The 25,712-nt window shown below is 36.8% G+C and overlaps 2 protein-coding genes across 2 annotated transcripts; both read right to left on the reverse strand.

Annotated features, from left to right (window-relative positions):
- Positions 1–9,113: 9,113 nt before the first annotated feature.
- Positions 9,114–16,465, reverse strand: LOC126591438 (pleiotropic drug resistance protein 2-like). Its single transcript, XM_050257114.1, has 19 exons — positions 15,799–16,465; positions 15,349–15,469; positions 14,874–14,962; positions 14,600–14,684; positions 14,228–14,518; positions 14,056–14,146; positions 13,054–13,954; positions 12,815–12,975; positions 12,568–12,671; positions 12,294–12,453; positions 12,009–12,199; positions 11,472–11,804; positions 11,097–11,387; positions 10,917–11,000; positions 10,694–10,827; positions 10,382–10,609; positions 10,112–10,283; positions 9,773–10,027; positions 9,114–9,629 (listed from the first exon to the last, which is right to left on the reverse strand). Exons 1-19 carry the CDS (start codon positions 16,149–16,151, stop codon positions 9,360–9,362), a joined length of 4,314 nt encoding a protein of 1,437 aa, XP_050113071.1. The 5' UTR covers positions 16,152–16,465; the 3' UTR covers positions 9,114–9,359.
- A 1,383-nt stretch (positions 16,466–17,848) lies between these two features.
- Positions 17,849–25,038, reverse strand: LOC126589881 (pleiotropic drug resistance protein 2-like). Its single transcript, XM_050255321.1, has 20 exons — positions 24,449–25,038; positions 24,005–24,125; positions 23,820–23,908; positions 23,592–23,676; positions 23,201–23,491; positions 23,028–23,118; positions 22,038–22,938; positions 21,798–21,958; positions 21,561–21,664; positions 21,289–21,448; positions 21,122–21,202; positions 20,901–21,031; positions 20,426–20,758; positions 19,956–20,246; positions 19,783–19,866; positions 19,470–19,603; positions 19,158–19,385; positions 18,856–19,027; positions 18,504–18,758; positions 17,849–18,316 (listed from the first exon to the last, which is right to left on the reverse strand). The coding sequence occupies exons 1-20, from the start codon at positions 24,823–24,825 to the stop codon at positions 18,050–18,052; spliced, it is 4,356 nt and encodes a 1,451-aa protein (XP_050111278.1). The 5' UTR covers positions 24,826–25,038; the 3' UTR covers positions 17,849–18,049.
- Between the last annotated feature and the right edge of the window lie 674 nt (positions 25,039–25,712).

A 25,712-nucleotide genomic window follows, 5' to 3' on the forward strand; every position in this document is an offset into this window, starting at 1 on the left:
ATTTATAAAATCGTAAAATTAGGGATGGGTTGTTATATGTGATGTATGTGTAATCGATATAATTTAATTTAATTTTCCACCATATCTTGGTTGTAGAATTTATTTATATAGCTAAGATATGACTCACATTCTAACTCGTGAATGTATTTATTCGTAGGTTGGAGCGTGGTAAAATGGTATCAAAGCTTAGGACTAGATACCCTAGGATAGTACTTGTGGTGTTTACCATATTTGTCGTATAGCCTTTTATTTTACATTCCCTAGTTATGATTTCAAAGTATTATGTTGGAGTAAGTTGGGATTTGACTTATGCCTTGATAGGGTATTTTCTTGTGAGCTAGATTGTGGTTTTGGACTCATATTATTGTACTGCAAAGATAATGAAATGGTGGTTCATGTATTTCGGAATTTGTGTTTTGTTTCAAAAAAATTGCTGAGTTTTTCAACGATGCTCATCTATTTCAATATACTTACTTGTGTAATGGTTTTGTAAAATGGTAATTTAACTACTTGTTGTTTAACACTTGCAATTTGTTTGCAGGAATATATTTTCTTTAGTAAATGTTTGTAAATTTTGATGGTGAAACAAATTTGGATGTAATTCATTCCTACTCACAAAGGAAAAGGAAAGAAAAAGGGCCATTGTGAAGTGAAATTCTCATTCCTACACGAGTTGGTAATGTCAATAATAAATCTCATTCCTACATAGTTTTGGGCTATGTGATGAGTTATAAAATTTTAAATGATAGGCGGTGAGAATATAGGAATCCAATTAGTAAGGTGATTGGTGAGTTACATTATCGATTTGTATAACCATCAATTTTCCTACACTGATTTCATTATTAAGCGATTTTCAATTAAAAGACTAATTTTGTTTTCCTATTAGGTTCACTATAGAGGTGTTTTGCTAGAGTTGGAAGGCCTAAATTGGAGAATTGCAATCAACTTTATATGGAAAGGTAGTCTCCATGCAACCACTCTAACTAAATACTTTCTTAATGTTTTCAAACTATTACTATTTGTTATATATTTTACTATGTCTTTGAGAATTGTTTACCTTATTAATATAACGATTAAATTTTACAAATTTCGAGGACGAAATTTATTTTAAGGAGGGTAGATTGTAATACCCCGTATTTAAAAAAAGAGAGTATATGTATCATATTATTTCTATATTACAAAAGTTTTGTATCTCTCTGTAATTGTATTTCCTCTATTTTAGTTTATTGGACAAATATACCTAACTACTAATAGAATGAGAGATAGGAATTTTGTTAGTAGAGTTAGTTTGATATTTTCCCACAAAAGACCAAGATTTTGAGGTGGGACTAATTGAGTAGTTTTGTCTAATTGAGTAATTTTATCTTGTTATTTTATCCAAATGAGGTGGAAGTTGGTAATTAATAGAAGTTAATAATTAGGGTGAAGAGGTGGAGTCTATAGCATGTCTATGTTAGTCTATTAGCATGCATGAGGCAATGTTTATGGTATTAGAAGTGCTTACTCATTAATCTAAAGGAATTTTAATCATTTGGGCAATTTTCTCACTCCAATGCAACTCTAAGCCTTTACGTGGCATTTGATGCTTGCATCCATCTTGCATGATATTCATTTGTTCATAATTAACTTGACACTTGTTGCTTTGCCACTTGAACACTTATCATTCTTAATAATTAGGACAACACTTGTTGCCTTATTATTGGAACACATTTTATGGTGATGATTAGCACAATACTTGGTTTATTTCTATTGGCACACTTGGAAGCTTTTGTTGGAGTACTTATGTTTTTATTTAAATATTCAAACATATTTATGTTTTGTTTTATTAGAAATATTAACTATATAATTGTTAATTGCTATTAACCTTATCAGTTAATAAGGAGTAATTGGCATCACATAAATATGTTTTGAGATTCCTTATCTGTATAGAGAAGAAGAACAAGTCTTAATCCATAATCATTCTGTATTGATTTTTTCCCGTTTTGGATCTCGTCCATTTTAATTTTTCCTTATGATTTCCAACGGTTTTGAACACCAAAAAACTCCTACAATTTTGCACCCCAAATAACTCCTACAGTTTTGATCTCTTACGGTTTTGTAATCCCAACATCTCTTTCTTTATAATATATATATATATATATATATATATATATATATATATATATATATATATATATATAAGTTATGCGGATTGTAAAAAAGGTTATAGTGGAAAAAAAATAGAAGTTGTACATATATTGGTTTAATAGCAACATATTGAAAAGGTGTAAGTTCGAAGGTTCTGAGCTGTTTTATCATGGGGACGATGTAGTATTTGTGAACTGCTTGCACATTTTGGGCAGAGTCGCGAAACGTCTTAAAGGGAGCGACTTAGTCCACGACTCATCCCAAGAATCATTCACCACTCAAGGCCTCTACATTTATCGGGTAACTTTGTTCCTTTCTATTTCAGTTTACAGCAATTTTAAGATGAATTCAATCTACCATGCATTATAAGGAAAACTCTGTTTCTCAAGCAAATCTTGTTAAAGAGCAATTGATTGCAATGATATCAGAAATCAACCTAGTTGATAGAACCAAAGGGTGGTGGGTGGACACTGGCGCTTCTCGCCATGTTTGCTATGATCATTCCCTTTTCAAGACCTATTTTGTGGCTGAGGGAAGAAATGTGTTGTTGGGTGATTCGTACTCAACTGATGTTGTTGGTACTGGAGAAGTGGAGTTGAAGTTCATATCTGGAAAAACCATAATACTGAAACATGTGATGGACGCTTCAGCGATAAGGAAGAATCTTGTCTCGAGCTTTCTTCTCAACAAGGCTGGATTCACTCAAACGTTTGGAGCAGATATGTATACTCTTACTAAAAATGGGATTTTTGTGGGGAAGGGATATGCTACTATTGGAATGTTTAAATTGAATGTTGATAAAATGTTTACTTCTGCTTACATGTTGTCTTCTTTTAATACTTGGCATGCTAAACTTTGTCATGTTAACAAACGCTTAGTTAAGAACATGAGTAACTTAGGCTTTTTACCTAACTTATCATTGAATGATTTTGAAAATTGTGAATATTGTAGTCAAGCTAAAATCACTAGAACTTAGCATAAATCTGTCAATAGAGAATTTGAACCACTTGACTTAATTCATTCCGATATATGTGAATTTGATTGAGTGTTAACTAGAAATAGAAAACGTTATTTTATTACCTTTATTGATAATTGTTCAAATTACTGTTTTTTCTATCTTATGAAAAATAAAAGTGAAGCTATTGACTTGACTAAAGTTGAAAATCAATTTAATTGTAAGATTAAAAGATTTCGTAGTGATAGAGGAAGAATATGAATCCACTGAATTCATTAATTAGTCTCATGGAATTATTCATGAAACTACTGCTCCTTATTCTCCTGAAATGAATGGTAAAGCGGAAAGAAAAAATCGAATTCTTTGTGAATTGACTGTTGCTACTTTACTTAGTTCTGGAACTGCTTCTTATTGGTTGGGTGAAATTGGTTGTGTGAAATTGTGTTGACTGTATGTTATGTGTTAAATAGAATTCCTAACTCAAAAATGAACATTTCTCCTTATGAAATTTGGAAAAATAAGAAACCAAATGTGTTGTATTTTAGAACATGGGGTTGTTTAGCTTATGTTCGTAAACTTGATCCAAAAAGATCGAAATTGGCTAGTAGAGCATATGAATGTGTTTTTATTATTTTATGATTTGAAAAACCATGTCATAATTGAGTCACTTGATGCTGATTTTTGTGAGAATAAATTTTCTTTTAATCTTTGATACAATGGGGGTTCGAATTCTTCTAAAATTTATGAACCTACTGTTGTAGAACATAGTCAATCTGCATTAGAACCTAGGAAAAGTAAAAGAGCTCAGATAGCTAAAGATTTTGGGCCTGATTTTCATGTATATAACTTACAAGAAGATCCTAATACAACTCAGGAAGCTTTAACTTCTTTAGATGCAGATTTGTGGCAAGAAGCTATAAATGATGAAATGGACTCCGTGGAGTTAAATCAAACTTGGCACTTGGTGGATCTTCCACCTGGTTGCAAAACAATAGGTTGCAAATGGATTCTTAAAAGAAAATTAAAACCTGACGGTTCAGTTGAAAAATATAAGCCCGACTTTTTGCCAAAGGCTATAGACAAAGAGAAAATATTGATTTCTTTAATACTTATTCACCGTGACTAGAATAACATCTATTTGTGTATTGTTTGCTTTAGCTTCTATTTATGATCTTGTTGTGCACCAAATGGATGTTAACACAACTTTCTTAAATGGTGAATTAGAGGAAGAAATATATATGGATCAACTAGAGGGTTTTATCATTCCAGGACAAGAAAATAAAGTTTGCAAGTTAGATAAGTCACTTTATGGATTGAAACAGGCTCCTAAACAATGGTATGCAAAATTTGATAGTTTGGTTACTTCGAATGGTTTTAAAATAAATGAAAGTGACAAATGCATCTATTATAAGTCTGAAAGTAATATATGCACTATAATATGCCTATATGTGGATGTTTTGCTCATTTTTGGTTCGAATATTCATGTTGTGAATAATGTCAAAACTTTGTTATGTGCCAATTTTGATATGAAAGACTTGGGTGAAGTAAGTGCAATACTTGGTTTGAAAATAATTAGGTCCGAACATGGGTTTTCTTTAGATCAATCTCACTACATAGAATTTTTTTTAAGGAAGTATAATTATTTTGATTGTAAACCAGCATGTACTCCTTATGATCCTAGTGTAAAATTGTTCAAGAACACTGGTGATAGTGTTAAACAATCTGAGTATGCGAGTATTATTGGTAGCCTTCGTTATGCTACAAATTGCACTAAGCCTGATATATCTTATGTCGTAGGAGTTTTATGCAGGTTTACTAGTAGACCCAGTTTAGAGCATTGGCATGCTATAAAGAGGCTTATGAGATACCTTAAAAGGACGATGAATTTCATATTACATTATGAGAAGTTTCCCATTGTCCTAGAAGGTTACAGGGACGCCGATTGGAATACCCTTTCAGATGACTCTAAAGCCACTAGTGGATATATTTTTAGTATTGGTGGTGGGGTTGTGTCATGGAAGTCCAAGAAACAGACTATCATGGCTCAGTCTACTATGGAGTCAGAATTAATAACGCTAGCTACGACAAGCGAAGAAGCAGGATGGTTGAGAAATCTACTGTTAGATACCCCTTTATGGGAGAAACCAATTATAGTAGTTTTGATCCATTGTGATAGCACAACGGCAATAGCTAAAGTGCAAAACCGTTATTATAACGGGAAAAGGCGACAAATATGTCGTAAGCATAGCACTGTAAAAGATTATCTCTCTAATGGAGTTATAAGAGTGGATCATATACAGTCTGAGGAAAACTTGGCTAATCCTTTGATGAAGGGAATAGAGTTGAAAAAAGGTTTGGAAAACCTCAAAAGGGATGAGACTAAAGCCCTTAGAAAATTGAGTCATTTGTGATAGCAACCCAACCTATAGACTAGAGATCCCAAGAAATAAGTTCAAAGGGTAATAACAAGTCATAAGTGATATGAGTGAAGTCTTGCTAATTTTAATTTGGAATATTATTCCATGTCCATCCCTAAGAAGCATGACATCCTGAAGCGTTTTTAGGTTGAGATTTTTTTTTTCTCTTAGTAAGGTCTATACTCTATGTTGAGTGAGATATCTAGCTACAGGAATATCCTTGATAGTCTTACCTATGTGAATGTGGAAGTGAGGCTGCTTCCTGTGAAATCTTGGGCAAGTTTCTTAAGCGTTCACTATACTAGGATACAAGCACATGGCCGTAATGTGCTGGCTTTTTGAACTTCACCTTAATAAAGTTGTGTGTGCGCTGTTGTCAGAGATAAAATTCAAAACTATAAGTTACTCTGGTATAATCTAGATCACTAACACTATGTACATGTTCAAGTTGAGAAACACCTTTACGTATGCATAACTTTATGATATGTTGCTTGATATACAATTTTTAAATAAAAATAAGTGGGGGATTGTTGGAGCAGTTACGTTTTTATTTAAATATTCATACATATTTATGTTTTGTTTTATTAGAAATATTAACTATATAATTGTTAATTGCTATTAACCTTATCAGTTAATAAGGAGTAATTGGCACCACATAAATATGTTTTGAGATTCCTTCTTTGTATAGAGAGGAAGAACAAGTCTTAATCCATAATCATTCCGTATTGATTTTTTCCCGTTTTGGATCTCATCCGTTTTAATTTTTCCTTATGATTTCCAACGGTTTTGAACCCCAAATAACTCCTACAGTTTTGATCTCTTACGGTTTTGTAATCCCAACGTCTCTTTCTTTATATAATATATATATATAAGTTATGTGGATTGTAAAAAAGGTTTTAGTGGAAAAAAATAGAAGTTTTACATATATTAGTTTAATAGCAACATATCGAAAATGTGTAAGTTCGAAGGTTCTTCTGGTGTTCAAGGAAGAACCTCATCAGAAGAAGAATGTTCTGGGCTGTTTTATCTTGGGGACGACGTGGTATTTGTGAACTGCTTACACACTTTGGGCAGAGCCGCGAAACGTCTTAAAGAGAGTGACTTAGTCTGCAACTCATCCCAATAATTATTCACCACTCAAGGCCACTGAAGGCCTCTACATTTTTTGGGTAACTTCGTTCCTTTCTATTTCAGTTTACAATAACTTTCTCCTCAAACTAGATGGGAAGGAAGAGGTTATTCAATCTTTTTAAAGGAAGGACTAAGAACCAATGGAAAGGACATGAAGAGAAGGGAGAGGAAGAAGAAGAAGAAAAGAAAAGAAAAAAGAGAACAATTTCAAATAGAAAGCCATTCTCCCTTTTATATTACCTTCTTTCTTTTACATGTTGTTAAGGCTTTAAGCAATCTTTCATTGTATTTGTAAGTTCATCATATGTAGTGAAATACAATGAAATCAAACCCAATGGATGTAGTCGATTTGGTGAACTACTTAAATCTTGTGTTGTTTATGCATTTACAATTGGAGATCATTGCCATGAGAAACCAAACCATTGAAAATCTCCATTTATTTCCCCTGTACAATAAGTGAGAGACAAATCCCAAAAAATGCATGAGAGCTTACCCAACAAATCTCTCCACTGAACTCACCATCATTTTCATCTATCAAAAGAAAGATATCCGAAAACTAGAAATTCGTCCCGCCTATATTTCAGATCAAAACACCATCATCCGTAGCTTATATCACGGTACTTCCTTAATAAAAGTTGGTCATCTGTCTCTCTATCATAATATATCCAAATGTCAAGAAATTCCAAATTTCGGTTGGGCTAGCCTTCTCGGCCAACCTCTTTGCATGGCCAACATCTCCGAAGAGCAAAGGGAAGTGGCGAAGGAAGAAAGAGAACAAGAGGGAGGAAATGAAATTGAAAACAATAAAAAGGAGGAAATGGTAACGTATTGTTTATCATTTATGTTGTTGTTAAAGATTATTACTTTGTTGTTTATTTATGTTTATATTACTCTTGTTACTAAGTAATTTGATTTATGTTGAAACTTGCAGGCTTGTTAGATAAAATGGGAGTATTGATATCTATGTGAACATGACATATACATAAACATTCATGCAAAGCAAGAAAAAGAGTTGTGTTGTGTCAAGTTCTCACTTGTGTAAAGTGCTTAAGTTGTGAGGATATTTAAGGGCTGAAGCTTGCATTGAATATAAAATAATGAACCTTGTATACGTCAGGTGTCAGGGGAAGAGCTTGAGTATACAACCAGTTGGTTATAAATTAATAAAATCTTGTATATGTTAGGCGTCAGGGGAAGGCTTGAATATACAATTGGGCATCGGGGGAAGTGCATGACAAAGTGAAAATTGTTTAATTCTAAAAATTGGGCTTAAGGGATGAACGGGAGTTAACTCGTATTCTAAGGTATTTGGAGCCAAGTGGTATAAGCATGGTATGAGATGTGCAGGCTTAGATGTCTTAGGTATGTGTTAGTGGGATTAGAAAGGGGTGAGTACATTCATCCATCTCATTTGCATATATTTTATGTATTTGCAAGAATGGTTACAATTTAGTCATTATTTAATTGGTGGTTCTTGTTGTGAATTAATTTGTACACTATTTTATTGCGCTGCATATTTGATAAATTTTATGTAAGATTTTGTTATGTGATGTATGTGTAATCGTTATAATTTAATTTAATTTTCCACTATATCTTGGTTGTAGAATTTATTTCTATAGCTAAGATAAACATTGCCCAAAAGGTTGGGTAACCTTTCATCTCTTACCCTCTTGAAAATTCATTGGTGCGAGAATTTGATGTACCTACCTAGAATCGAGGCTCTGCAACATGCAAGGCCTCACCAACTTAGAAACCGTAAAATTTCGTGGATGTCACCTTCCGCAGAAAATATGCACCAAGCTCTCAGGCCCCATTGGCTCAAGGTTTCTAACTTTCAGTTCTCCAGGAAACATGTTCCAGATATGAGGGGTATCTTTTTTCCCCTAGCCTTTCTCGTTATCAAAATTTCTTTACATTTTTTACTTCAGTTAAATACAGGTTTCTTGTTATATTCATCTGGTGATGATTTGAAAAACGAATTTCTGAACAAGTTCACTACTGGCACTTAGTCACACTGTACTAATTTCTGAACAAGTTTCATATCATGAGTACATTTTGATTCGTCTGCATAGAGATTTAATTTCTCAAACTTTAGAGCGAACCATCGAGATGAACTCAGATATTCTGATAGCACGGTGTGTTTTATGTACTGTAAGATCATATGATTTGTGCCTAATCTCATTTAGTAATCATATTCCTTTTGTTTCAATAAAAGCCACCATTAATTTGTCTTTTCAAGCATAGTAAACTTGAATTTGATGCTTGGCTTACTTTGTATACTGCTTGCAGTAATATACGTAGTTCGTATGACTTTTCTTGAAGTTTTCAGGGCTTTTGGTTTCAGGATGTAATCAGCATTGGCTGCCTGCTAAAGTCTCGTCACTGGATGCTGTTTCAATTTATCGTCAGATGGGCTAGAATCTTGCAACTCCGTTCGCTCAATGTAACACCTGCTGGAAAGATTTGTGCTACACACTGTCATGTGTTTTGAGAAGTTGATGATCATATTCCACACAGTTTTTACATCCAAGCTTCTAGAGAAAAATTGATTGTAAAAGGAAGCGAGAAAAAACTACAGTTACAGTTTACAAATGAAGATATAGTCAAAAACACACACGCATCGATCTGTCTAGCCAAAGATCGCTACTTTGGCCTAGGATTGCCAATGAAACACGCACACATCGATCTGTCTTATCTATAATCTTTTCTTCGAAAGCACATGGAAAATTCTATCTCTTTTGAAAGTTAAGAAACCTGATGCCGTAGGCAAAGATGAAGAAGAAGAGGAGCACCCAACCGAGATGTGCAAAGACTACTGCTACAAGGAAATCATAGTCATATCCCAAGTACTCCTTAAGGAGTGCATCCACCGGCTTTGGCGCTGAGCCAGGAATTTCGAGTAACGTCTTCTTATCCCCGACTTGAGATGTGAAAACGCCATAGATTGTCCAAGCAACCGGGGAACACCAGTAGTACCACCTCCACCATATCGGGATTAGCTGAGACAATAACAGTAGAGCATGAGTTACTTTGGTCACTGCGTTATACTAGCTTCTAATTATATTTTCGTTTGCTTTTCGGATTGCATTCTCATATCTTATCTACTTTCGCGTACTAATGAAGATTAATTGTGATTACATACCGGCCTGGGAATGAGGAAGCCCGAAAATAAATTCCAGAAGCTGATGAAGAATGACATAACAACGGCAGCAATCTGACTGCCGGGAGTCAGTGCAACGACCATCATCCCGTACATAGAGAAGTACGTGAAGCACATGAATATGAAGTAGTAGAAGTACAAGAACTTCTCGACCTTCCAGTGGTAACCGATCATGGAATAGAGTAGAAGAGAATAGATGAAGGTTTGTATTGCAACATAAATTGTTTCTATAGCCACCTGCAGCACCAAAGAGAAGAAAATGACCATTTACATTTCTAGAGAAGAAAATGCGAGACAGATAGATATGGTCATATCGATTACCTGAGAAAATGCATATGGCAACTCGGAATACATTCCTGCTGCTCTTTCCCGATAAAATACTGTTCTCTCAATTGCCACAACAGTTTGCACCGAAGAAGCGTTGGAGGCTCCAAGGAAAAGAACAGCAGAATATGTAGCTCCCAATAGATTAATCAGGTCTTGTTGTTTGTGTCTGCAGAAAATAGAATATGCCATTTAGCTTCATCTCAAATTCCATGCGTTACGTAAGCAATGTAGCTTGTTTAAAGGAACTTTCAAGTTTGAACATACATCTGGCTTCCTTTGCCCCAAAAGATTACACCGAATAAGATACCGATAACAATTGTCATGAAAAACCGGATTGCATTGTACTGCGAATTCCTCCAGTAAGACCAGTGTTGTTTCCAGAAACAAGCCTTGCACTGAGTTATGAAGCTTTGCGAGTACTTGGTCGGGAAGTGAAGATCCTTGGAACCTGGTTGCGGAGTGCTTAGCTCCTTGATGAGCTCCTGGTTCCTCCTGAAAAGTTGGGAAAATAGGACAAAATCAGGACACATGTAACGGCAAAGAGGTTGAGAGAAGAAGATGCAGTACATTACTTACTGATAGAGGTCGGAATTGGCATAAACTTCAGAGAAATCAAGGTTAAGTTGTGCCTCAACTGCAGTGGAGCTGATCTCTAGCATCCATGTCGCAGGATTGTAACCCTCTTTTATTTTCTGAACCCCTTCAATAGCCTACAAGAAGTTTTCGATATCAGTTATCTAATAGCCTAATTTTCAGAAAGTTTCTTCGAATTTGAGTCATGAGTACCACAAAAACTCACCTCAAAATACTCCACAAGTTTATGAGAATTACTACCTAGTGGTCCTGCATAAATAACTCTTCCTCCTCTTTTCATCAAAAGTAGCTGCAAGCGAAAAGATACAACGTCAAAGTTAAGTCAGTTGACAAAGTTAGAAACCATTACAAGTGACAATTGAGTCCAGAGATAAAAGATATATACCTCATCAAAGGATTCAAAGATATCAATGCTTGGTTGGTGGATTGTGCACACTACAGTTCGACCAGTATCTACCGTGTTCCTTACTGCGCGCATCACAATTGCAGCAGCTCTAGCATCAAGTCCTGATGTGGGTTCATCCATAAAGATAATGGAAGGATTAGCAACCAATTCTACAGCTATTGTGAGCCTCTTTCTCTGTTCAGTCGAAAGACCATCTACTCCTGGAAGTCCGACTAAAGCATTCCTCAACGGGTTAAGCTCAATGAGTTCCATCACTTCTTCAACAAACATCTACAAGATAAATGAAATTTATTGTCATCTATGATGCTTCGTACATGATTTAAAAAATTGTCCACAGGATAGTCATTATAGTACCTTTCGTGTTTCCTTCTTTACATCTGAAGCAAGACGCAACCACGAAGAATATAAAAGAGATTCGTAGACAGTCACATAGGGGGAATGGATGTCATTTTGTTCACAATAACCGCTAACTCGAGCAAATGTAGCTTGGTTTTTTGGGTACCCAGAAATGCTTATACTTCCCTCAATGTACCCGCCAGTCTTCCTTCCGGATAAGACATCCATCAAGGTTGTCTTCCCAGCACCGCTGACCCCTACTAATGCGGTTAGAACACCAGGCCTGAAAGCACCACTGACATCTCGTAGCAGTTGCAGTCTGGTCTCTTCAACCCCTTGACTCTTCATTTCCTGATGTTATGGGAAAAAAAATCTTGAACTAATACATATTCTTGTTTTTAATCTGATACAAATTTATGTGATTTCTAAAAATTTCAGTTGAAATATCAGGTAGTCAGCGATCTGTTACGTTTCGTTATAATTCACATTTACCATCAAATTGACTGAATAGAAATTGGAAGAAAATTTCATGGTGAACAGGAAAAATGGACTTACGGCAGGCATGTCCACGTAGTAATTCACATGGTTAAAAGCAAGTGAAAGAGGATGGAAGGGCAACATCATTCCTCTTCTAGCTTCATTGTTTGAAGAACTGGTACCTGCTGAGTTATCAGTACCTGTCAACTGTTTCTTCGTTTTTCTTTCAGAGTTTTCATCCGCGATGACAGCTTTAGAATCAACGAGTGCTGAAATTGAGTTCACGAAAACAACAATGAGTACAGGGCTCCTCATTTTATTCAAGTCAAGGAACCAAATTACTACTGTGAAATTGTGACTTACGCTTTAAAAATGTCAGTGCTGCAATGAAACCAATGTTGAAAAGAAGAGAATATCCAAGAAGTGCTCCAATGCAAATCCAGTACCAGTATTCATCTACAAACAGTCCTCTTTCCTTAAGGAGGGTCTTTCCGACTGTCGGTTGGCTAGAACCATTTATGGGCTGGGATACGAGAAAACAACATATATGAAAATAGCACAAAGTATATGAACTTACTGAAATTTAGAAAGAAAGTAAGAAATTTCTCATTTTCTTCTAGGCAATAGGATAACTTACAGTGCTCCATCTTTTGTCGAGAAACTCATTGATAGCGATGGCGTTTTGACCATACATCATAGGAGAAATATAGTAGCCCCAAATCATCCATGGTTTGATGTCATCTGCACAAAGACAAACCGTTACTGTTGAGTTGTGAAAATATGATCAAAATTTGCAAGATTCCTGGTACAGAATGATACATATGCAGCAGTATACGTCAAAACTATAAAAACCACAACCCGAAAAGAGAAGGATTAATACTTACTTTTGGAAACTATGAAACCTCCAAGCACAAAGACCATTAGCAAGGTGAAGGTGCCAATTGTGCTTGCAACTATTTCTGTTCTTCCGACAGCTGCAAGGAAACGGAAGAGGGAGAGGGCCATCTGATGCACTCCGAACAAGGCCAAGAATTGTTTGAAAAACCTGCATGGTCAACCTATAAGAAAACTTTATAAACGAATGGAACCAAAACTAGATAAATTAGCAGTTTAGCGTACTGACCTACTCGCAGCAGGTGCAAAACCAATTGTGTAATACGTAAGAATGATCCAAATGGCTGATTCCATCAGTGATATGGGAATTCTGAGGAGCCAAATGGGCAAGCCAAAAGCCCATCCTGGATAGAACAAGGCATCCCTCTGTTTAAAGAACACAGGAAGCCTCATAACTGTCATCGCAAGCTCTGCCATCCCGTTGAACATGACATTGATGAGACTGAAAAACAGTGCTCCCCAAAACTTAGGTGCATCTTCTAAATGACCGGCTTTCATTTGCGTTCTTAGGAACACAGTGAATGCGATCGTAGCCATGATTGTTAACTGCACAGTTTTGAAAATATACACAAATGAATTGCGCTTCATCAGCAGCCATTCCCTCGAGAAGCAGGCCTTCAAGAGTTCCCAGTTGGAGATTCCGTACTTTTGTCTCACCAAAGCAGCAGGATGTACATTCGATCTGTCATAAGGAACTCTCAGATCTTCAGAAATCCTTTGGAAAATGTGGAAGGATTTGAAGGCCTGAGCAAACTCAGCTACGGGGATATATCTGTAAGGTTGATTCTTTCTAAACCAGTATTGTTCTTGGTCCTTCTTGGAAGTTACTTCTTGCAGAAAGTCGGCAACACCTTTCCTTTGTGGGCATTTGAAGCCCATATGTTCGAAAAATTCAAGAACATTCTCGCGAGAACCTTGGTAAACAATTTGACCCTCTGAAAGTAGAATAATGTCATCGAAAAGGTCAAATGTCTCTGGCGCGGGCTGCAGAAGAGAAATGACCATCGTGAGGTCCATGATATGAATCATCTGCTTCATGTACTTTATTATCTGAAATGTGGTGGAACTGTCCAAGCCTGTTGATATTTCATCCATGAAAAATGCTCTAGCCGGCCCAACTAACATTTCCCCTGCATCCGGTGTAAATGGTGATTCGATTAATCCTCACTACAACCAACAAAAGTATTCCTTCTAAGTTCCAACAGTAATTTTGTATACAATTAACAAATACCGGTAGTGACACGCTTCTTTTGCCCTCCAGAGATGCCCCGTTTCATGTCATTGCCCACCATAATATCCGCACAAATATCCAATCCAAGTATCTGTTCAAGAATTAGAAGATATTATGAATTTAGAACAGCAGTTGAAAAGTTTTTGGTTTCATGTGAGGGTAAAAAATTAACCTTGAGAAAATAATCTGTGATCAAACTTGTTTTCTGGCCAGCCACTGCTGTGGCTTTCATGAATGCGTCAATCTCAGGATCTGGTTGTATACCTTGTGCTTTCTCGCACCTTGATGCCTCTACCAACATTTCGTACCTGGTTCCAACTCCAAGGCAACGTCCAGAGAAATCCAAAGTCTCCCGAACTGTCATCTCACCGTAGTGAAGATCATGCTGGCTAATATAAGCACTAGTTCTCTGAGGAACAAATTCAGACAACTCATGGCCACAATAGGTGATTTTCCCAGTTACCTGTTCCCAAAATACCAGTTAGTGGGACTGAAGTTGTAGAAACACACACACACACACAACCAGAGGGAGAGGAAGGCAGACCCTTAGATCATCATCAAGCTGCCCAGTAAGTGCCTTCAAGAATGTTGTTTTTCCGGAGGCAGGCGGTCCAAGAAGTAGACACATTCTGAAAAAAAAAATCCACATTCAATTAAAAAGGAACTTAGAAACCAAAATTAACAAGAAGAAGTTCTTATAGCTAATGCTAGTCTAAGCATACCAATTGTAGCATACAGTTTTTCTTGGCATATAGAATATAAATACTGCATCTTTTTCCTTTCTTGCATAACAGATATGTAGAATTTAGTGAATATACCTTGATGGTCTCACTATTCCACTAACATCTTGAAGTATCTTGACTACCCTTTTCTTTGAAGGAGAGAGCCCAACCAGTCCAAGAACCCCCTATACAAATCGAAATTAACGAGAAAAGGAAACGAGCTTTTATGCAGCTAGAAACATAAGCGATAAGGATGAACATGAAACTACTAATCTTCAATTTGAATTCATATCCATCATTTGGAAGTTTCGACCCAGTTATACTAGAATACAATTACTGGCACTCTGAAAAAAGTCATCTTGCATTCGCCACCAAGTGAAATGAATAAGGGATAAAGGAGTGAAGATTCCGGGGAATGACGATTTTGGGGTACAAATAACAATTTTCTTATTTTACTCTTACATATAAATTCAATCTTGCAGATGACCCTTGATGAAATTCTATTTGATTTATACAATGCAGAGGAAAGTTGATCCTTTATAATAAGGAAAATTGCTGAAGAATGTGATACCTCAATTGCATTTAAGGTGGAATTGATCAGAGTTGGAAGTGCCCTGGTCCCAACATATGCATCTCCCTCCACTGATAGGTGCTCAAATCTCACTTCAATCTTAGGAACCTCAATTCCCACCCTATTTTTCCCAAAAGTAAAATTTAGTCAAAATTAAACAAGTCACTAATCAAACCACTTACTGAGATCAAATTAAAAATATATGTAAAAAATATTTAAAGATTGAAGTTGGACTTCCTAACAAGCCTAGGCCTAAACGAGTTGGTAGAGCAGCGTACTCGCCACCTCTATACGTACCCAAGTTTGAACTTCCCTCTCCAAAGTTTAGTTTAGATTAAATTAGAACATGGCTCGAATAAAAAAAAGTTGGAACTTCCCTATGTTTTCTTTCATTGCCTCACCATCCAAAACCCAAGGTTCAAAACATCGCAGACAAGAAGAGACACCAACCTGTCAGTTCTGTCTCTAAGCCTCTTAAGGAGCTTCTCATTATCTTCCTCAACAATTTTTAATATGCTGTCCATCAACTGCTTCTTATCTTCAGTCTTAAGCTTAGTAATTTCAACCTCACCATGCTCCACCCTACCATTGCTCATCACCTTCCTCAACATCCCCTTCCGCAGCCTATCATACGTTGGTAGCCGCTCTATTGCCGCCCACCTAAGCTCCTCCTCCTCTTCGCCGGCCCTGCTCCTCTGGAACACGTCTGGCTGCTCATTCCACATATCTTTTATGCTTATTGACCGCCAACTCATGCTACTTGCAGACCGCACCAGGCCATCTCCGGCCAATGCTCCCGCCATTTGTAAACTTTCCGGTCACCAGAAATTCAAGATAACTAAGCACTTATGAAATGAAAAGAATACCAACCATGCACACACAATGCATGTATTTGACAATTTGTTTACTTGTTGCACAAGGTACTGAGATGATGTCTGATGAGGTCTGCTCATATAAGGATGTTTGAGACTACATATATATAAGAAATAGTCAGATAATAGATCTAGAAGGCGTACGGATATGGAAGAAGGATCTTACATTACAGATGATAAATTAAGAATGGGAGCATTTTTGCATATTTGTTTTATTCAAAATTAGAGAGTTGGAAGACAGTGCTAATTAACTATTTGGTACTTCAAGTGATACTGGTTGCCATGGAATAACATATGCTACTTTTTTCCCTAATGGGAATATTGTGCTTTTGCTTTTCCAAAGAATAGTTAATATTATATGGACTTCATAGATGATATGCGTGAAGATAAAGCAAAGCAATCTATTCTTCTACTTTATTCGGTTTCTTTTCGGTTTCTATGTATCATTTTCTATCTCCAAAGAATTCTAATCAGCTCTACCAGTAAAAGAGAGAGAGTTGTTGAGTGTCGCATCGGGTAATTAAGGGTTTTGTATGTGCATATACCGATTTGGGCAACTTTTGATATTGGCTAATTAGTTTAAGAGTAAATTGTAGCAATACTGTCTCAACTTTAATTAAATTGGAGCAATGGTCTCTCAACTAAAAATCAATTACCATTGGTCCCCCAACTCATCAAAATGTGTAACTATGGTCCTTTTCGTCAACTTCATCAAATTGAATTATGTTGGAAGGACCATTGCTACAATTAGGTTAAAGTTGAGGAATCATTGCTCCAATTGGGTTAAAGTTAAGGGACCATTTCTCCAGTTGGATTAAAGTTGAGAGGCCAATGGTAATTGATTTTTAGTTGAGGGACCACAACTGCACATTTTGATGATTTGAGGGATCAATGGTAATAAATTTTTAGTTGAGAAACCACTGTTCCAATTGTGCTCAACTTAATGGACCAATGCTACAAATTACTCTTAGTTTAATGGTGGGACTTCAACTTCTTACTCGGGTGTTTTCTATTATTATTATTATTATTATTATTATGCAAAAGAAAGAGCAAAAGTTCCCCCATTAATCGCATCAGTACCTTCCTCGCATAACCACTCATGCAATTAATAGGTGTGCTTTTTTTTTTTTTTTTCTTTTTTTAATGCAAAAGGCCTTGAGCTAATTAAATTGAAGTCATTTGATATAAGTTATGATTTGTTTTGTGAGATGACCAATGCAAGACTTTTTACTTTATTCAACAAACGATAATTCCATAAAGAAAAACATTCATCCATCTGCTCGGTAGGTCAAGGCATTAACAATCTTGATAGACAAGAAAAACCAAAAAGAGTGTCTAATCGCTTTATCAGGTGATGAATCTGTACATCTTTATTTTTTTGTGGCCAAGTACTCTTGATTTCTCGTACAAAAGATTGACACAATTTGAATGAGGAATACGTACATCTTTAGTAGCTAATGACTCTTGATTTCTTGTACAAAGATTGACAGGGAAATGATTTCCGCACAAACATAAATCAATCGTTTACTTCTCAAGTGCCGTTTGTTTAAATAAGTTCTTTTTTTTTTTTTAAGAAAAAGATATATATATCCCAATTAGGGAAGAATATAGCAGTACAGTATACCATGTTTTCAAGTTTTAATTGATTTCATATCAAGAAATGATTTCTCATGTTTGGTTAAACAGAAGAATGCCAAGCCTTTTACTTTATCAAACATCAAAGAATACAAACAATACGAAAGAAGTGAACAGAATTTCTTGCATCTGACTCAATACTATATCAATACACAACTTGAAGGTTTCTCAGCCTAGCTGCACATAGAAGTTGCTTATCTCCTCTGGAAGTTAAGGTACTTGATGCCGTAGGCAAAGACGAAGAAGAAGAGAAGGACCCAACCAATATGAGCAAACACCACGGGGATTAAAAAGTCGTAGTCATAACCAAAGTTATCTTTAATGAACACATCCACTCTCACTTCTCCCTGAGAAGTTACAATCAGATCCTTGTTGTCGCCAACTTGAGACGCGAAGATGCCATAGATTGACCAAGCAATTGGAGACCCCCAGTAGTACCACCTCCACCACACCGGAATTAGCTACAAGATAAAGCATGAGTTGTTACGATCGCAATGATAGAGAAAATTTCTTGTTGAACAAGCTAAGTTCGGTGAAATTCATCGAGTAATCTAATTGGGGTTTTAACAATTGAATCCCTACTCTTTCATCACTTTCGTGTCATAAAGTCCCAATAAGAAAAGTAACTGAGAGTTTCAAATGACATACCGGCCTGGAAATGAGAAAACCGGAGAACAAGTTCCAGAAGCTCGTGAAGAAGGAAGAAACGATTGCAGCGATTTGATGGCCAGGAGTTAGTGCAACCATCATCATTCCGTACATGGACATGTAGGTAAAGCACATGAATATGAAGTAGTAGAAGTACAAAAACTTCTCCACCGTCCAAACGTACCCGATCATAGAATACAGAATGCATGAATACATAAAGGTTTGGATTGCAACGTAAATTGTCTCAATAGCAACCTGCACCAGCACCAAAAACAGGAATTAATTCCAGCTACATCTTAGTTTATTAAAAAAGCTTGGAAACACATATCTTATAAAACTTCCAATTTCTTACCTGAGCAAATGCATAAGGTAACTCTGAATACATCCCTGCAGCTCTTTCACGGTAGAAGACTGTTCTCTCAATCGCAACCACAGATTGCACAGCATTAGCATTGCTTGCTCCAAGGAAAAGAACAGCGGAATAGGTAGCTCCCAAAAGATTTATCAAGTCTTGTTGTTTATGTCTGTTCACAAGATAACAGTTATACAATATTGTATAAGTGACAAAACACATCTTGAATGGAGAAAACAAGCAATTGAGTCACAAATTTAGAGGGAAGAATATGTAGCTGATTATAAAGTTATAAAAATTACATGGAGTCTCCTTTGCCCCAGAAGATAACACCAAATAGTATGCCAATACCAGCTGTCATGAAAAGCCTAATGGCATTGTATCGCGAGTTCCTCCAGTACGACCAGTGTTGTTTCCAAAAGCAAGCATGGCATTGAGTTATGAAACTTTGTGAGTATTGGGTGGGAAAGTAAAGGTCACTAGAACCAGGTTGTGGTGTGCTCAGTTCCTTGATAAGTTCCTGATTTTGTCTGATCAGGTGAAGAAAATAAATGTAAGGAACTAATTTTAACAAACAGAAGGGGAACAAAATTAATACTATACATGTTTTCTACCTATAGAGTTCAGAATTTGCAAAAATTTCTGCGAAGTCAACGTTGTTTTGAGCCTCAACTGCAGCTGAGCTGACCTCTAACATCCAAGTAGCAGGATTGTAGCCTTCTTTAATCTTGGGAACTCCAGGAATTGCCTGCAAGAAGGTTTTCGATATTATCCAAACTTTTTAACTCTAAACTCATCAATATATAGAAACTCTTACTGCCTAATAGATCATACAGTTCTATTGAAATAGAGAATTGAACCTTCAAGTCCGACGAATGGTGATAGAATAAGTCAGGTCTAAATAAGCTAGGTAAAATATAAACTTACCTCGAAATATTCAACAAGCTTGTGGGACTGGGGACCTAGAGGTCCAGCATAAATGACTTGTCCTCCTCTTTTCATTAAGAACAACTGCAACGTGAAACACAGTTGAGATGAAATTTGGCACAAGAAATAGTGAACAATGTTGCAGATTTAATAGATCTGGAATCAAATTATACCTCATCAAAAGCTTCAAAAATGTCAATGCTAGGCTGGTGAATAGTGCAAACAACAGTTCGCCCGGTATCCACAGTATTTCTTACAGTACGCATAACAATAGCAGCTGCTCTAGCATCAAGACCTGATGTCGGCTCATCCATGAAGATGATGGAAGGGTTGGCAACCAATTCTACAGCAATGGTAAGCCTCTTTCTCTGCTCAGTTGAAAGTCCATCAACTCCCGGAAGTCCAACTAAAGCATTTCTCAACGGGTTAAGCTCGACCAAATCCATAACCTCATCAACAAACATCTGCAGAAGGGAATCAATCAGAGTTAACATCAAACTCATCATGTTTTTTGTTTATGAAACAACTGTTTATAGGTTAGTAAAAACAAAGATCTACAGATATTAAGTTGCATATAACCAGAAAATTAAATGTTAAAATTAATCATTAAAAGTATATAGGCATGATTAAATAAACAACATGCCTTTCGTGTAGACTTCGTAACGTCCTGGGCAAGACGCAGCCAAGCAGAGTATAAGAGAGATTCATAAACAGTCACATATGGTGAATGAATGTCGTTTTGTTCACAATAACCGCTGACCCGAGCAAATGTCTCTTGGTTCTTTGGGTATCCAGAGATGCTAATGCTTCCTTCAATGTATCCACCGGTCTTTCTTCCAGCTAAGACATCCATCAAGGTAGTTTTTCCAGCACCACTAACACCAACTAATGCAGTCAGGATACCTGGCCTGAATGCACCACTAACATCTCGAAGTAGTTGGAGTCGAGTCTCTTCAATCCCTTGGGTTTTCATTTCCTGATAACGACACAAAATTGTTACTACCCAGAATCATACTTGACACATGATAGACATGTATTTGTAATTCTGTTAACTTCTCTGTTGATATATATAGGACGGATTTAAAGTCAGTGCAAGAAAAAGAAAAAAAAAGACTTACCAGAGGCATATCCACATAGTAGTTGACATGGTTGAAAGCTAGTGAAAGGGGCTGGAAGGGCAGAACCATTCCTCGTTTCACTTGACCATTTGAACTACTTCCCTGAGCGTTTTGCACTTGCATATCAATACCTGCAATTGTCATGTTGCAGAATCAGTAAAAACGTTGCAGAATCAGTAAAAACATTGAATTGAGGATTGACTAGAAATATCAATTTGAACCTTCTGAATTGGATGTCGATCGTGGCTTCTTATCGGTTTCAGAGCCATCATCATTGATCAGAGTTTTGGTACCGCCAAGAGCTAAAGGGGAGTCAAGAAAACAAATAATCAATACTTGAATCCTTAGAATGAAAATAGCTGAATGACAAATGAAACTGATTACTTACGATTTAAGAAGGTCAGTGCTCCAATGAAAAGAACATTAAAAAGAACCGAAAACGCGAGGAGTGCTCCAATACAAATCCAATACCAATATTCTTCTGTAAACAGGCCTCTTTCCCTCAGAATGGTCTGTCCGACAGTGGGCATACGGCCGTTAGGGAGAGGCTGTGCCATGGAAAACAAAAAAGAGTTTTGTTAACATTAAGCAGTTGAACCTGAGTATAAACCTCAACCGTAATTATTAATGTAAAGAAAACTGAGATTTAAGAGAACATACAGCGCTCCATCTTTTATCAAGATACTCGTTGATAGCAATTGCATTTTGTCCATACATCATAGGTGAAGAATAGAACCCCCATATCATCCACGGCTTAATATCATCTACACACAAGAAATGAGAGTGCATTTAACATATTGACATATATGAAATCGTCTAGCAGTCAAATCGATATAAGCTGCAGCTTGCGTACTTTGAAAGTAAATACTTTGACAGTGAACAAAGAAGGATTCTAACCTCTAGCCACGATATAACCTCCGAGAATAAAAACCAATAGCAGTGTAAATGAACCAATTGTGTTTGCAACAACTTCTGTTCTTCCAAGTGCAGCGATGAAACGGAACATGGAGACTGCCATCTGATGTATACCAAAGAAAGCCAAGAACTGTTTGAAGAACCTGCACATATTGGATGTAGGTAAGACAGACGAACTTTTTAAACTTCTGAGAGCAATACGAGTGATAAAATAAAACTTACCTACTGGCAGCAGGTGCAAATCCTATGGTGTAATATGTTAAAGCTATCCATATAAAAGATTCCATAAATGAAATGGGAATTCTGGTTAGCCAAATGGGCAACCCAAAAGCCCACCCCGGGTAGAACAAGGCATCCCTCTGTTTAAAGAACACTGGAAGCCTGAAAACTGTCATTGAAAGTTCTGCCACTCCATTAAACATGACATTGATGAGACTGAAAAACAGCGCTCCCCAAAACCTTGCCGAATCCTCTTCTTTCCCATGTTTCATTTCAGTTCTTAAAAATACCGTGAAAGCAATTGTTGCCATGATGGTTATCTGCGTAGTTTTGAATATGTATACGAAAGAGTTACGCTGCATCAGCAGCCATTCCCTTTGTAAGCATGCCTTGAAGAGCTCCATATTAGATATTCCGTACTTTTCCTTCACCAAGGCAGCAGGATGGGCTGATCTTTTATCATATGGAACTCTCAGTTCTTCCACAAGCCGTTGACCAATATGAAAAGAGTTGAAAGCGTCTACAAAATCTGGCACCGAGATATATCTATAAGGTTGGTTCTTCCGATACCAGTATTGTTCTTGGTCCTTCTTTGAGGTCACTTCTTGCAAGAAGTCTGCAACACCTTTTCTGTCAGGGCATCTGAATCCCATATATTCGAAGAATTCAAGCACGTTCTCACGCGGGCCTTGGTACACAATCTGACCCTCAGAAATAAGAATAATATCATCAAAAAGATCATATGTCTCAGGCGCAGGCTGCAAGAGAGAGATGACCATTGTCACATCCATAATATGAACCATCTGCCTCATGAACTTGGTAATCTGAAAGGTTGTGGAACTGTCCAACCCCGTCGAGATTTCATCCATGAAAAATGCTTTCGCTGGTCCAGCCAACATTTCTCCTGCACATTCAATTATCATTGTAAGTGTACTTGATTATTCAAACCCCTAATGGTAGTTTTAATATGTAATTTGACATATAGAAATGTACCGGTTGTTACACGCTTCTTTTGCCCACCAGAGATACCCCTTCTCATATCATCACCCACCATTATATCAGCACATATATCTAATCCAAGTATCTGTCAGAAGAATAGAACATTACTAATTTAGAACCATGCAAATAGATATCAAGGATACAGCGTTATGAATGGACTTACGAACCTTGAGAACATAATCTGTGATCAAGCTAGTTTCGGTGCCTGCCATAGATGTGGCTTTCATGAATGCATCGATTTCAGGATCAGGTTTGATACCTGCATCTTTCTCCCTTCTAGACATCTCTACTAGCATATCATACCTTGTTCCAACTCCAAGGCAACGTCCAGAGAAATCCAGTGTTTCGCGAACTGTCATCTCACCATAATGGAGATCATGCTGACTGATATAAGCAGAGGTTCTCTGAGGCACAAATTCATGGAATTCATGGCCACAGTAGGTTACTTTCCCAGTTACCTGTTAAAACCCCAACTTGTCAACACATACGAAAGAAGTAAACATGAATGCAGGTTAATAATATTGACATAAAATTATCAAAGGGGACAGGATGACAAACCCTTAGATCCCTATCAAGTTTGCCAGCAAGTGCTTTCAGTAGCGTTGTTTTCCCTGATGATGGAGGTCCAAGAAGCAATGTCATCCTGAAAATCATACAAAACAAGTGCATGGACGGAGTTCAGAAACAAAACTAATTTACATGAGTAGGCTTCGATATTCATTTCATCGGAAAAGTAAGTTTGTATTGTCCCTTAAAGACGTTAGATACGTAAATACATGAGCATACCTTGATGGTTTAACAATACCGCTCACATCTTGGAGTATCTTGACGATTCTTTTGTTCGATTTTGAGAGTCCAATCAATCCAATTAGTCCCTGCTCACAGGTATTAAAATTTAGAAATCTAAGATCCACTAGGGAAATACTAGATTAAGAAGTAAAATTTGGTATTAGGAGATGTCGAAACAATACCTCAATTTGGTTCAAGGTAGAATTCAGCAAAGTTGGAAGAGCTCTGGTGCCAACATATGCATCTCCCTCTATTGATAAATTCTCAAATCTAACCTCAACCTTAGGAATGTCGATACCGACCCTGTTTCCGCATCAAAAAACAAAACTTACAATCTAATCCAAATCATACATGATTTGCAAGCAAACAAAGAAAAAACTCCATCTTTGTATAGTAAGTCTTATGTTTTATGATTTCAAAGATTTAAAACTTCACCTCCCCTGAAGCCAATAGTTGTGACTAGCCTATTATAAAATCAGACTCAAATTCCTAATGGAACTTGCGTCCCACAACTTACATGCAACCAAAGGAACCCTAAATTTTCAAAGTCGAAATTTTTTCTTTTTCGTCCTGCTTTCTCATCAACCAAACAATCTATGCACAAGAGAAGGAGAGACAACACATACCTGTCGTTTCGAGCCCTGAGCCTCTTCAAGAACCTTTCATTATCATCCTCAACAACCTTAAGTATGCTCTCCATCAACTGCTTCTTGTCTTGTACCCCAAGTTTCGCAACATCAACTTCTTCAGTCACATACCTCCCATTGCTCATGGCCTGTCTCAACATTCCCTTCCTCATCCTATCATACGTTGGCAGTCGCTCTATGGCAGCCCACTTGAGCTCCTCCTCCTCATCCACCGTCTGCTGCCTGCTGCTCCGCTGGAACACATCTGGAGCATTCCACATTTCTCTAACACTAGTAGACCGCCAGCTCCTCCGGCTGCTACTCCGGCTGCTACTCTGCCTAGCTAAATCATCCACCCCCAATGGTGGTGACGCCATTTTTATGGCCCAAAAGCAATCAAATCACTCACAACTCAAATATTTCTGATAATTTGCTGGGAAGCGATTGGACTTGATTAATGTCCCTGGAATTCGGGGCACGCTAAAGTTGAAACAATAGTGATCAACTATGTAATGCTAACCCTAGAATGTGATTTTCTTTCGTCCTTCAAAAATTCTTCAACACCTTTTGGCCGAAGAATTATGAACACATGTGAGAAAAGAGGGAGAGATATATAGGGAAAAAAAAATTCTTCACAGTAAATTCTGGTTGAAAAATCAAACGGGAATGTGTCAGCAAAAATAAAAAAAAGTTAGAAATCAACTGAGACTACTTTGAATTTTCCTGCGTTTTTTTTTTCCTACGCAATTTACTACTTTTAGTACTTTTGTTGGTGTGAATTTCTTTGTGAGCACTAGGATTTTTAATAACTGTCGCAGAAGTTGACCGCCCCTTATTCTAGATGGTCATATTCTTATGTGGGCGAATAATTCAACACACGTGAAATTTATGAACTGGAGAAAATTCCAATATTCTCAATTTTCTCCTTTTCCTATCTTCGAAACTTCGTAGGCTTTTCATATTATTGTTGAGACTATTTGGTATTGTTTATGAAAATGCTAAAAGTGTTTTTTGATAACAAAAAATACTTCTAATTACGTTTGTAGAAAAAACATAAAGTGCTTATTGGTTGAAACTCTACAGGCTCGTTTGGATGTACTTTTAAAATAACTGAAAACGCTTTTAGAGAAAATGTTTTTGGGTTCCAAAAGCACTTAAAGTGCTTTCTACAAGAAGCATCAGTTATGTGTTTCTTCTAGGAAGCACTTTAAGTGCTTTTTCAGAATTTACTTGCATGTTTACTAAAAATTGGTTCTAAAAACAT

The sequence above is a fragment of the Malus sylvestris genome, chromosome 11 (assembly GCF_916048215.2).
Source record: "Malus sylvestris chromosome 11, drMalSylv7.2, whole genome shotgun sequence".
NCBI lineage: Eukaryota > Viridiplantae > Streptophyta > Magnoliopsida > Rosales > Rosaceae > Malus > Malus sylvestris.